General features: G+C 49.0%; 1 protein-coding gene across 1 annotated transcript in view; it reads right to left on the reverse strand.

Annotated features, from left to right (window-relative positions):
• Positions 1 to 722: 722 nt before the first annotated feature.
• The window catches only part of LOC147979798 (uncharacterized), a 45,282-nt gene continuing 31,807 nt past the window's right edge, over positions 723 to 14,197 (reverse strand). Inside the window, exon 5 of the mRNA XM_087515349.1 lies at positions 723 to 954. Within this exon, the coding sequence (XP_087371475.1) occupies positions 723 to 954 (232 nt within the window). The remainder of the gene's footprint in view (positions 955 to 14,197) is intronic.

Below are 14,197 nucleotides of genomic sequence, written 5' to 3' on the forward strand. Positions count from 1 at the left end.
GCAGGCCGCACACGACACCAACATGACATGAGCTTCGTCTGCCTGGTGCGCAGTCGGGTGAGTTGTCCAAGTATAGACACAACCAGGACCTCCTTGGTATCTGCGCCTCGACTTATGCGTAGAGAAATTAGGATTGGAGGGAGTACTACTAGTATTAGTATAGTACTACTTTCATGTGTCGCGTCAACTCGTACAAGTATGCAACACTTCCTGAACAAACAAGCATATAAGTTGTTGCCGTTAGACTAGCCACAATGGAGAGTAACATACACTAGTAACAAACACATATCCTTAGACTATGTTACTACCTTTCATAGTGGGTAGTAACATAAGTATGGTAACATGCAAAGCCTCATTTATTAGGTTATGGACTCATATTGCATTGGGACATGTGATGTTACAGTAACTAGCTAAGTTACTCAAACTACCTCTCTCCTCATTAACTCATTGCCACATAAGAAAATTTGTTGAGTTGGACTCGATGTTATTGCTGAAGTTACTCCCATTGTGGCTAGTCTTATACTACTTATTACCCAAAGGATCTTTATATCCAATAAACACAAAATATCCGTTCGACTATTGGAAATTACTTTAACTATTGATGTGATGTCGAAGTAATTGCTGCATCGCCACCAAAACCCACCATCTCTTAAGCTAAAGTAGACCGAGCTAACCCCTATATTAGCATATTACAAGATAGACAGAAGGCACTGTAGAATCATTTAGGACGTGAGCTTGTCAATCTGAATGTGGAGGGACACCAGCTTAGCCCCGGGCAGCAGCTTGGGCGGAACTGTGAAGAAGGTCAGCTCCTGCATGGCGATGTCGCCGGGATCCTTGCTGCTTTTCACCTCCATTTCCACCTTGACGGCATCGGTCCTACCTTTGGGCTCCCCTGGCGGGCCGTTTTCCCACAGCTTGGCCATGTAGTGCGGCAGTGGGGACGCCCCCACTCTGATGCAGATGACTGACACGGTGATAGGCGCGCCGATGTCGAGCACGCCGCCGACCAAGAAAAACAGGCGGCCGTCCTCCTCCACGAACAGCAAGAGCCATGGCTCCGACAGTGGCACTTGCAGCTAGAGCACCTTGTCGTCACTACAAAAAAAAGACACATCCGTGACATTTTGGGCCGAACGAAATTTTTTTCTGTCATACATATGACACTTCTATGACAATAATTGTGACAAAACCCGGTATCATCATAGATGTGGTGGGATCCTACTTCTATGACAAAAAATCATGACAGAAAATGGGCTTTTCATCCTGGGCGGGCCGGAGACGCAGCCGCATGACATTCTTTGGGCCGTCCATGACGGAAAAATCCGTGGTAGAAGCGAGGGGGAGGAAAATTTTGGGGAGTTCCAGGTTACGGTGGGAGGCCGGGGGCCGAGCGATGCGCGTTTCTCTTGTACACGTATGCGCGCGTGTGCGAGGCGTTGGCTCTAACTGAACCCGAGTGAGGCGTTGGGCTCTAACTGAACCCGAGCGATTGCACTGCAGGCTACACTTTACTGAACCCGAGCGATCGATCGATGGTTGTTAACTGAACCCGATCGAGCGATTCCTTGGCTACTGCTGCTAACTGAAGCCGATCGATGGGATGAACAGTGAGCGTTACGGGGGGGGGGGGGGTGGATGAATAGTGAGCGGTGGCGTTGCCTCTGGATGAATAGGACCCCATGGTGTGGTGGAGGGCTGGATGAACAGTAGACGGTGGAGGGGTGCCCGTGGAGGGGTGGATGAACAGGACCCCGTGGTGTGGAGGGCAGGATGAACAGTAGATGGTGGAGGGGTGCCTGTGGAGGGGTGGTTGAGCAGGACCCTGTGGTGTGGAGGGCTGGATGAACAGTAGATGGTGGAGGGGTGGTTGAACAGTAGCCGGTGGAGTAGCGCGCGGTGGAGGCTGGATGAACAGGAGCCCGTGGAGGCTGGAGGAGGTCGACGCTGGATGAACAGTAGCTCGTGGAGGCTGGAGGGGGTCGACGGGGGAGATGAACAGTATCCCGTGGAGTCCCGTTTTGCGGTACGCCACACCCCTCCCGATGAACAGGACCCCCGTTTCGACCGTAGCGCTCCAACACAAGTCCGTTTCCTCCGTTTTGCGGTATGCCACACCCCTCCCGATCAACAGGACCCCCGTTTCGACCGTAGGAGGTTTGTTTCCTCCGTTTTGCGGTACGCCACACCCCTCCCGATCAACAGGACCCCCGTTTCGACCGTAGGAGGTCCGTTTCCTCCGTTTTGCGGTACGCCACACCCCTCCCGATCAACAGGACTCCCGTTTCGACCGTAGGAGGTCCGTTTCCTCCATTGTACGGTACACCAGGCCTCGTTTCCATCGCCTCTTCCGTCCAAGCCCTCCCGATGAACACGACCACGCATTTCGTTCCGACCCATGAACACGACGACAACGCTGTTTCTCCGTTCCGACCCAGCCATGTACACGAGCCCTCGCCATACATATGCGTGAGTAGGCGTTCGAGACCCCGCCCATATGTACACATACGTGGCCGTATTTTCTTTCTTGCACCCTGGCCGCCTCTACTACGACACATGCGCGCCTCTACATCCACCAGTATATATGTATGTACACGTTCGCGACCAGAATGACAACGCTACGTACGCTTCGACCAGGTGGGTCCCGACTGTCAGGCACTTCCTTGCCTGTGAAGATGTAGCTGGTGGGTCCCAGCAGTCAGGGGCGAAATACGGTGGCCCGTCCGGTGGGTACCCGCTGTCAGGTGGAGGAATAATTATTTTGCACGTAATAAGGAGGCACTTCCTTGCTGCGGCCGTGGACCCAGCTGTCAGCCTCTCCTTGTATAGTCCACGTCCGATGGAAGACGTTCCTTGACCACGTTGCCCACACCGCCCCGAGAGCACCAGGGCAATGGACAATGGTGAGGCCTAGGAAGGGGACGACGCGGAGCTGGGGAAGACGCGGCAGTGGATGCCCACGCGTAGAGGAGTATGAGGGTTCACTGGTTCGCTTGGTGTGAGGCTGCTGTCGCCGCAGAATAATAGGGGGTGTGGGTGAGTAGAGGGATGGCCTGGCCAGCGGTGGGAGTAGTAGGGGGCGGTGAGGCCTCCGCCGCATCGCAGCCGGCCATGGGAGGCAGGAGCACGAGGCACAACCGGCATTGGTTTGGGCGGCTGGAGCAAGAAGACCAGAGGTTGAAGAAGCACTACGGCTGTTGGATGGACATTGTACGGTCACTGGAGCTAGAATCGTGCATATTGACTAAGTTGACAAAGCCCTCCGTCCCCGTCAACTTAGTAGGCCCACAAGTCAGCCTCCCAGCAAGGTGAGTCCCATCTAGCCGGGGGAGTATTCATTTTTTTTGTGCGTAATAAGGAGGCACTTCCGGTGGGTCCGAGCTGACAGCGGGGGGAACGTTTTTTTCACAAAATACGGTGGCCCGTCCGGTGGGTCCTAGCAGTCAGGGGGAAATGATTTTTTTTCAAAATACTGGTGGCCCGTCCGGTGGGTCCCTACTGTCAGGTGGAGGAATAATTATTTTCCGCGTAATAAGGAGGCACTTCCTTGCGGCTGCCGTGGACCCAGCTGTCAGCCTCTCCACGTACAGTATTCTTTCGATGGAATTCGGTCGTTGACCACATTGACCACGGCGCGCCGACAGCACCACGGCGGTGGACGACGGTGAGGCCTAGGAAGGGGACGACGCGGAGCCGGGGAAGACGCGGCAGTGGATGCCCACGTGGAGAGGAGTACGAGGGTTCACTGGTTTGGCTGCGCTGCCATCGCCGCAGAATAACAGGGGGTGTGGGTGAGTGGAGTGGAGGGATGGCCTGGCCAGCGGTGGGAGTAGTATGGGGGTGGTGAGGCCTCCGCGGTAGCACAGGCAGCACGACCGGCTGGTTTGGGCGGCTGGAGAAAGAAGACCAGAGGTTGAAGAAGCACTACGGCCGTTGGATGGACATCGTACGGTCAGTCGAGCTAGAATCGTGCATATTGACTAATTTGACAAAGCCCTTCGTCCCCGTCAACTTAGTAGGCCCACTATACTGGGTCCCAGCTAGCAGGGGGAGTATTCATTTTTTTGTGCGTAATAAGGAGGCACTTCCTTGCGTGCGAAGATATAGCTAGTGGGTCTGAGCTGTCAGCGGCGGTAACGTTTTTTTCGCGAAATACAGAGGCCGTTTCAGTGGGTCCCAGATGTCAGGTAGAGGAAATCATTATTTTGCGTGTAATGAGGCATTTCCTTGCGTGCGGCCGTGGACCCAGCTGTCAGCCTCTCCACATACAGTCCACTTCAGATGCATGTTGGTCGTTGACCACGCTGACCACGCCACGCCGAGAGCACCAGGGCGGTGGACGATGGCGAGGCCTAGGAAGGGAACGACACAGAGGCAGGGAAGACTCGGATGTTGTTTTTGTTTCCCACGCAGAGGGGAGTACGACTGTACGAGGGTTTACTGGTTCGTCTGCCGTCGCCAGAGAATAACAACAGGTGTGGGTGAGTAGAGGGATGGCTAGGCCAGTGATGGGAGTACAGTGGGGCGGTGAGGCCTGCGCGGCAGCACAGCCGGCCGCGGGGAGGAGGGAGCAGGCAGTCCCGCCGGCGTTTGTTTGAGCGGCTGGAGCAGGAAGAGCAGAGATTGAAGAAGCATGACGGCCGTTGGATGGACATCCAACAGTATAAAGACCATCTGTGGAAAGCCTCAAATCTGTGGAAAACAGCATACAGCCCATCTGCCATTATTTCAAATAATTTACAGCCCATTTGCTAATTCTTACGGGTTTTTTTGGAGCTCATATTCTTTATGTTAGCATTACAGCCCATATTGTGGCCATGGTTAAAAAATTATACGAAATTTTGCATATGTCGGTGCAGTCTAAACTGTTTTTAATCCTGAAATTTCAAGTCACATTCAGACTGATTTTAAAAATAAATATATATCAATATAAAATCCAATAAATTGTCCACGCATAAAAATCAATGCAATTTAAAATCTCGAAATGAAAAAAAAGATATTTGAAAATAATTGCCAGTTTGATGTGTTTTAAAAATGTACAACCCATTTCTCATTACTGATAGGCCATTTTATCGGCCAGCCGAATGAAGGTCTCCTCGTCTTGAAAGATTTGCAGCCCAACAGGCCTGATAAAGTGACTTACTTGACAAATCACAAAAAAACTGGGCTAGCCATTTTCAGAAAGAAAAAAAAACTACTGGGCTGGTCTGTGGTAAACATAAAAGAAAAGGCTGTCTAGACAGGCCAGAGTGTCCCACACAGCCCAGTTGACACCCTGCTTCCGTCTCCAAAACAAATTAGATAAATGCCACTCCAATTATGGCGATTCATAAAAATGCCACTGCAATTTCCAAACTTTGAAAAATGCCACTGCAATTTTTGCAAACTTTGAAAAACGCCACTGCAGTTTGCAAACTTTGAAAAACGCCACTCCAGACTTCGAAAAATGCCACTAGAAATGGCATGAAATGGCATTTTTCAAAGTTTGGAAATTGCAGTGGCATTTCTCAGATTGTAACGCCCCGAGACCGTTGCGCCAGGTGTTTTCCAGTTATTCGCCGGCGTTGCCATGTCATTTTCTTGCGTGTTGCTTTTTATCATGTCATCATATGCATTGCATCATCATGTTTTCAAAACTTGCATCCGTCTCGGTCTCCTCGTTCCGTCCGTTGTCCGTTCTGAGCCCAACCACACTTGCACGCGCCCGCGGCATGTTCAAAATAGTATTTTATAAGTGGCTGGAAAATGTTCTTGGATTGGGTTGAAAGTTGGCGTGTGGTCTTATTATAGTGTAGATAGACCGCCTGTCAAGTTTCATCGCATTCGGAGTCCGTTTGATAGCCCAACCGTTAAACTATAGCGGCAATATAGTCGGTCTAACGTTGGACGTTTTCGGTCTCCGAAAACAGTCGTCGGGCCTCTCTCTCTTCTCTTCTCTCAGCTCGAGCCCTTCTGCACAGCCCACGAGTTCCAACCGACCCCTCGCGCGCGCATCCGAAAAGCTGTCCCGGACCCGACCCGGACTGTCGCCACCGTTGTGTCCGGATCATCCCCAAACATCTACAAAACGTCTCCGTTTTGTTATTTGGACTTCCTAACATATTTTTCTTGACCGTCCGATTACGATCGGAGGGACTAGGTAGCCCCTAACCTAATCCCCTGATTTATATACACGAGGTCCAACCCTAGAAACTAGGGATCCTGTCCCATCCAACCCCCCCAATCCCGAGCTGCGCCGCCACCCCGCTACTCTCCCCTCAAAATCCGCGCCTGCCCAATCCCCTACCTCCCTTAGTTCCACTCCACCAACCACCGCAGCCATCTTCCACTCGTTCTGGACCGCCAGATCTCCGATCCGAAGGCCCAGGAGGCTCCCATCACCCCAGCCTCGCCTTCCGCATCCTCCGATAGAGGCACTCACCTCAACCCCGAGAGGATCGAGCCAGCCGTCCCCGCCGGCGATGAGCAGCAGCGCCAACAGGCACCTCCCTGTGTGCTGCCAGATCCAGGCCAGCCACGCTCGCGCCGCTCCTTCCTTTCCCTTTCTTCCCCATCTCTCCCTCCCATGTTTCTCGCTCTCTCTCTGACTCGTTGAGACAGAGAACTTCCGCAGGTTCCCGTCGCCAACGGCCCCCGAGCTCCAGTTCGCCATGAGGCCGCCAGGAACTGGTGTCCCGCGACCGGATCCGTCAAGCTTCGCCCCTTGCCAGGCCTTGCACGCTTGCCGCCGCCGCGCCAAGTCCGCCTTCGTCTCTGCTTCGCCCGCTTGAACCTGCTACTGCCTGCTTTGCTCGATCGAGCAGCACCAACGAGTTCCTCGCCGCCCGGATCCACCCGTCTCCGCGTCGCCAGAGCGCCCGATGCCTCCTCCTCGCGTGCCCGTCTCCCTCGCCTTCTCTCTTCTTTTCCTTTTCCGTTCTGCTTCTCTGACTATATTGCTCTCTCTCTCTTTGTCCTTGCCTCAAACAGGAGCTCCAGCCGGCGCCACCATCATCGGAGATGGGCTCCCGCCGGCCGGATCCGATGCGCCCCGTGTCCTCGGCCTCGTCCCCGTCTCCAGGGCGTCGCGCCGCACCACCTGCGCCACCCGCAAGCCCCTGCATCCCCTACTTTGAGCAGGAGGAGGAACGCGCGCCTCAGGTGTTGACTGCGACCACTCCATGCGCCTGGGCCGCCTCTTCTTCGCCTGGTTGACCAAGGCCCAGTCGCGCCAGATCCGGCCCAAGGCCTATAGTGAGCCTCAGCCCAGCCACTGATTGTCCCTGTGCACTGTTGGGCCGTGTTCCGTTTCAGCCCGATAGTGTTTTTTTTTTCTCTGTTGCGATTTTAGCTTTTTCCCACGTTATGGTATTTTACAGAAAACCCCTTGTAGATCATGCATGTAATAACTTAATAATCGTGCATCATATTAAAATGATTTATATATGAAAGTTGTTTAGAATCTTGTCTAGTTTCAGAATATCCAACTTTCATGCATGTTTGAGTTGGTTAAATTGCTGTTTGCACTCGTTTTGCTCTATGTCATGCTAAAATGATTTATTTCACAACTAAATAACCGTAACTCGGATTTTAATAAACTTTATATGTAAATGGGGTAGAAAAATGCATAGATTATCATGGTGTACTTGTTTTGCATGTTAAATAACTCTAAAATTGTGTTTAGGGCAGAACAGTACCAAACCTAATATATGCATATGAGGTTTTTCCGGACTTGTTGTTTGTTGTTCCGGCCTCATTTAAACTTGCCTAGATAGGTAGTTTTCTTTTGCTTCACCCCCTTGCCATGTTAATCAACATTTAATATTGTTGGGTACATAAACAAGATCAAACTAAATAACTTGTCGTGGTGTTTTGTAAATATGCAACGGAGTTGCATGTTGAGCTCCACTTAATTTGTAGGGTTGTTTGTGCATTTTGCCATGCCATGCTTCATTAAACCGGACATGCATCATACTTGTTTGCGCATCGTGCCATGCTTATGTGATGTTTGTTCACTATGCTGTGTGCTTCTTTCCGGTATTGCTTCTTCGGGTTGGTTCCGATACGTCGCGTTTGTGAGGACCCGTTCGACTACGTCTGTTTGTCTTCTTCATGGACTCGTTCTTCTTCCTTGCGGGATTTCAGGCAAGATGACCATACCCTCGAAATCACTTCTATCTTTGCTTGCTAGTTGCTCGCTCTTTTGCTATGCCTATGCTGCGATACCTACCACTTGCTTATCATGCCTCCCATATTGTTGAACCAAGCCTCTAACCCACCTTGTCCTAGCAAACCGTTGTTTGGCTATGTTACCACTTCTCTCAGCCCCTCTTATAGCGTTGTTAGTTGCAGGTGAAGATTGAAGTTTGTTCCTTGTTGGAACATGGAGATGTTGTTCCTTGTTGGAACATGTTTACTTGTTGGGATATCACAATACCTCTTATTTAATTAATGCATCTATATACTTGGTAAAGGGTGGAAGGCACGGCCTTATGCCTGGTGTTTTGTTCCACTCTTGCCGCCCTAGTTTCCGTCATATCGGTGTTATGTTCCTGGATTTTGCGTTCCTTACGCGGTTGGGTTATAACGGGAACCCCTTGACAGTTCGCCTTGAATAAAACTCCTCCAGCAAGGCCCAACCTTGGTTTTACCATTTGCACTAACAACCTATAACCTTCCCTTGGGTTTTCGCGAGCCCGAGGGTCATCTTTATTTTAAACCCCCCCGGGCCAGTGCTCCTCTGAGTGTTGGTCCGAAACGGGCAGCCTGCGGGGCCACCTCGGGGCAACTCGAGGGTTGGTTTTACTCGTAGCTTGACCTATCCGGTGTGCCCTGAGAACGAGATATGTGCAGCTCCTATCGGGATTTGTCGGCGCATCGGGCGGCTTTGCTGGTCTTGTTTTACCTGTCGAAATGTCTTGTAACTGGGATTCCGAGTCTGATCGGGTCTTCCCGCTAGAAGGAATATCCTTCGTTGACCGTGAGAGCTTGTGATGGGCTAAGTTGGGACACCCTACATGGATTGAACTTTCGAAAGCCGTGCCCGCGGTTATGGGCAGATGGGAATTTGTTAATGTCCGGTTGTAGAAAACCTGAAGTTGACCTTAATTAAAATACATCAACCGCGTGTGTAACCGTGATGGTCTCTTCTCGGTGGGGTCCGGGAAGTGAACACGGTGTTGGAGTAATGCTTGATGTAGGTTGTTCTAGGATCACTTCTTGATCATAGTTGTTTGACCGTGCTTTTGCCATCTCTTGTCGCTCTCGTTTGCGTATGTTAGCCACCATATATGCTAGTTGCTTGTTGCAACTCCACATCATACCTTTTACCCGTCCTATAAGCTTAAATAGTCTTGATCGCGAGGGTGTGAGATTGCTGAGTCCCCGTGACTCACAGATACTTCCAAAACCAGTTTGCAGGTGCCGATGTTACCGAGCAGGTGACGCAACCAAGCTCAAGGAGGAGCTCGATGAAGATCTTGTCCTTTGTGCCGTTTCGTTCCAGTTGATCAATAGTGGAGCCCAGTCGGGACGATCGGGGATCTGTGTAGCGTTTGGGGTAGTCTTCTTTTATTTTGGTTCCGTAGTCGGACCTTGATTGTATCTGGTTGATGTAATGCCTTATTCATGTAATTGCGTGAAGTGGCGATTGTAAGCCAACTATGTATCTTTTCCCTTATGTATTACATGGGTTGTGTGAAGATTACCTCACTTGCGACATTGCTTTCAATGCGGTTATGCCTCTAAGTCGTGCTTCGACACGTGGGAGATATAGCCGCATCGAGGGCGTTACACAGATACACCAGATTTGGAGTGGCATTTATCAAATTAACCCAAAACAAAAATAACTGGGCGAGCTACTGGGTCCCTGGTGTCAGCCGCTCGTTGTGCAATTCTCTCGTTTATTGACTACGTTGACAATGGCATGGGACCCAGATGTCAGAAATCCACTAGGAGGAGCCATTTTTTCTATTGGCTTGAAATAAGGAGGCACTTGCTCGCGTACGAGCTTGTCAGTTTCTTCAGAGGTAGGCATTTTTATTCAAAAAACTACAACTTTGCATCTTGCATCGCAAATAAAACTTCCAGGAGCGCATTCGTAGGCTAGCTAGTGATCGATCAGTAACTTGTAAACACTGAGCGAACAGAAATAAGTAACTGTTAATGCATCTCAATGATTCACAGATCATATACAAATATGTAGCTCCAAAAGCAAAGATCAGCCACTTCGGATCTTGCGTCGCAACTAAAACTAACTAGTATGATTCCCATACATAAGATCAACATGTTAATGCATCTCAATGACTCACAGATCATATACAAATATGTAGCTCCAAAAGCAAAGATCTAGAAAAAACATCCGTTCTTCCTACTAACATGGATGCTTCTATTGGCCAACATTCAGTACAAACTAAGAGACAAATTTGTTTGTGAATTCTACAATTCCTCTTGCAAACATAAGTGGTTTCACCAACGGGTGGAACCATGAGAATGAACCAGACATGATGGAGAAACATGCACTGCAATATGATTTGGTCTTCCCTCGATCACACTGCGAGACTATTTTCGGAATACAAACTTTAACTTAGGAAAAATGATGTCCATTGTATAATCAGACCAAAGCAATGAAGCACCTAGTGTTGGCCAATAAATAGTACAGTACTACTTTTCTGCAGTCCATGAAGTGACTATCCAATCTTTCTGTGTCTATTTTCAAATGGCACTGCATGTAGTGAATATACTATTCTCTTGTGCAGTTCAACCAAAATTGCGGGCACTTTGTTGGTTTGCCAAATAGCAACGGGCAGACTTCTCTATCTGCACAAATAGCAAGCAGCTAGTAAAGATATACCACACCTTGTATTTTCGGTTTAAACATGTCTCTTCCGCTTACAATCTGTCATGTTCTGCACTGGACAATCTAATACAATTATGTTTTGCCTTGGACAATTTCATACTGAATTGATTTGCTAGTTCAGAGCAGAAATATAGCGCCTATTCTTCATCAGACCAAGGATATCCATGTTCGCAGTGATGGAAGAGGTGAAATCGATACAACCGAAATTGAGCATCCAATCATTGAATCCTGTCCTGCACCTCCAATGTAGGTGCACCCTGCCAATAAATTCACATGCAAACCACTAGTATTACTATCTAATGACAGTACAAAAAGATTAGCAAGATAGTAGCAAACCATGTACCTTCGTAATGAACAGCTCATAGTGCCACCAATTGGATATAAAGGTTGGGAAAAAACATGCTCCTAATGTTGAACCAGTTGGACTTTTGTGCAGTTCCACTAAAATCGAGCATCCCTGTTTGCATAGATATTGAAAGTGTGATTACTCTAAAAGTGGCACTAGTTGAAGCATAGACTCACAAATATAAGCATTCCAATTTCTTAATGGGAAAAGGTAGCAAGACTGTTTCTAACCACCTATTTGAAGGAATAAATAAAGCAACAACGACTGATGTGAGGAAGGCATACATAGTTTTTTCTGGAAAAGTGAGCCATTCCTGACCTTTCCTCTTCTTTTAAGCAAATTTTGTGCAGTTCTACTAAAATAAAATGCCATCACCGCCTTGACAATTCAGTGACACTGTACAAAAGGAAATGACTTAACATTACATCATGATGTCAGGTATGTAGTCGACGGGCATTAGAGACAAACATACAGACCTCCTCAAGAGAACAGCCGGAGGAGGAGGTGCCCACTCTTGACCTTTCCTCTTGTCTTCATAATTGTCTGTGCAGTTTAACCAAAATAAAATGACATCAGCGCCTTGGCATTTTGGTGACACTGTACAAAAAAATTAACTTATCTCATGAAAGTGAGGTATGTAATCTATAAGCATTAACAGTGCAAAAATCTGAGGGGAGTAACAAGTTTCATCATTGGTATACTGGCTGTGCAACAGCATTAGAATGCCTTATAGCTGAAAAATCTTTAATACATCCACAATCAACAGCTAACCCTGAAATAATCCAGTGACATTAAATGGCATTGCATAATTTATGGGTGGCATTAGACTAAGAGCGGCATTAGTTAAATGTGGCATCACTTTAGCAGTAGCATTGCTTAACTTGACTGCTGGCGTTATACTAATAGCAAAAAAAGTGGCAATAAGAGCATGGGAGGCACCAGTATGATGTACCTCCACGGACGCAGAGTGGTGAGGGAGGTATGGTTGCCCAGAGCAACAAATATCCAGGCAGCATATGTGGATTACGGTCCCATTTTTGTTCTCTTTAGCCACCTTTTTCCTATGCGAGGACAACAAACCGATCGACCTGGTCATTCTCTATTGCGTTGTCATGCCTTTCTACCCTTCTTCAACCAAGAGACACGAGACTCGTTCCTTAGCTACTAATTTTCCCCTTTTCAACCTAGATGCGCGTTAGATGCCTACTCTCTTGGACAATACAGTCTCCCTTCCTTTCCTTATTCAACCCAGACATGGATTAGTCTGCATGAAGTAGGGTTTCCTTTAATAGTGCAAATTATGGTTTCGTCTGCGTGGCCAGCAGAGTAGAGGATAGCAAATTGGGAAGATGGTGGAGTGGAAAAAGATCCACATGCAACGACGTAGCAGATGGGGCAATAGAACAAGGTTATGGCTCGAAAAGAGGTAGCATGCCTGAGGGTCGGCGGGAAGTGGCTTCGCTTGTGGTCGTCGTCCTCCGCACTACGACAGCGAGCTTGGGGACGGAGGCCATCCCGCGCGGGTGCTAGGTCTGAGAGGACGGCCTTGTCGTCAGTGCGTGACCTCGCTCACCGACGACGAGTGCGTCAATGCTGCACATCCTTTTCTTCCCTGGTGGATCTGTGACCACCGGTGAGGAGGGAGAGAGGGGCCGTCTTTTTTAGATCTGGAGAGAGGGTGGTAGTGTGAGAAGCAAGTGGGCAGCCCTTAGCAAGAAAGCGCTGAAGCTCCAGCCTATATATATATATATCTTTTTTATACTACTAGTACTGGAGGTGGGGTAGTGGTAGAGTAGTTTATATTTTCTCTGCGTACAGTACTAGTTAGTCATTCTTCAAAACTGATCGGCACACCATTAAAAAAATAAAGGTCGATAACTAATGCGGCACCTCGGGCCAACGCGGCCAGATCGCATTTTGCACGAGAAATTACACACCATGTTTCGTTGACATGTGGTCCCGTTCCAACATATCAGTGAGACGACAGCGAGTAGTAGGAGTATTTCCGAACGGACGTGTAGGCCGGGGCGCCTCTTCGTGAACCGTGGCAAACTCGCAACCGTCCACCGACTCTTCGCCTTTCCCTCTCGATTTGGAACTGCTGTCGCACGCTCTTCCTCTCCCTCCTCCATTTTCCTTCAGCCCTTCACCCTTTCTTCTGCCATTGTTCGATCGTCTTCTCCATGGAGGGAACAGGCCGGAAATGACCTCGTTATTCTTGCCCCGATCTGAAAGATGACCTGGTGGAGGAACTCATTGATCGGTGCGACATCATCACCTCGGCTAGCATGGCAGGTTCGTTCCAGCCCATTCTCGACTCAACTAATAACATCATTGCAAGGAACCCAAGGGTCAAGGAGGGGTTTGATCTCCCCTATCTTCTTCGCCGTGACCCTGATGACTGGCGCCGGCACGACGGAGGCCTCTCCCTGTGCAAGTTGATGCCGCTTGATAATGATGCGTGTGATGTTAAGATGCCATAACTTGAGGGCAAGGCTTGGGCGGGCGAAAATGGAGATTGGGTTGTTTACATTGGGTCCAACTGCGAGAGGGAACTTGTGAATGTGTACACTCGTCACCGGGTTCCACTTCCAAAAATCTCAGCACACTGCCCAGAGGTTGAGCACACCGGTAATGTACGCACGTTCAAATATGATCATGGTGACTGTTGTCTACGGAAGATAACAATTTGTCGAGTTCCCAACCGCTCTTGGAATTACAAAACTATGATGTTGTTGCTATCTTCGACAAGCTTGTTGCCGTCCTTGATGGTTTCACTCGATGGATATTGCTCAAAAATCAGTTTCTGTACACGGATGAGTACTGTGATGCAATTGAATACGAGGGCCTTGTGATTTCTGCCACCACTCGTGGCACTGTTTTTGCATGGCATCCTCATTGTTTCGGTACATTTGTCTTCCACCGTAATTATAATTGTTTCATCTACATGCATGCGGGTTAGCAAGTTTCCCTTTACTAATTAACCTTCTTCTTGTGTTTCCAAGGTCCTGTGA

The sequence above is a fragment of the Triticum urartu genome, chromosome 3A, assembly GCF_056163025.1.
Source record: "Triticum urartu cultivar PI428250 chromosome 3A, HENAU_Tu73, whole genome shotgun sequence".
NCBI lineage: Eukaryota > Viridiplantae > Streptophyta > Magnoliopsida > Poales > Poaceae > Triticum > Triticum urartu.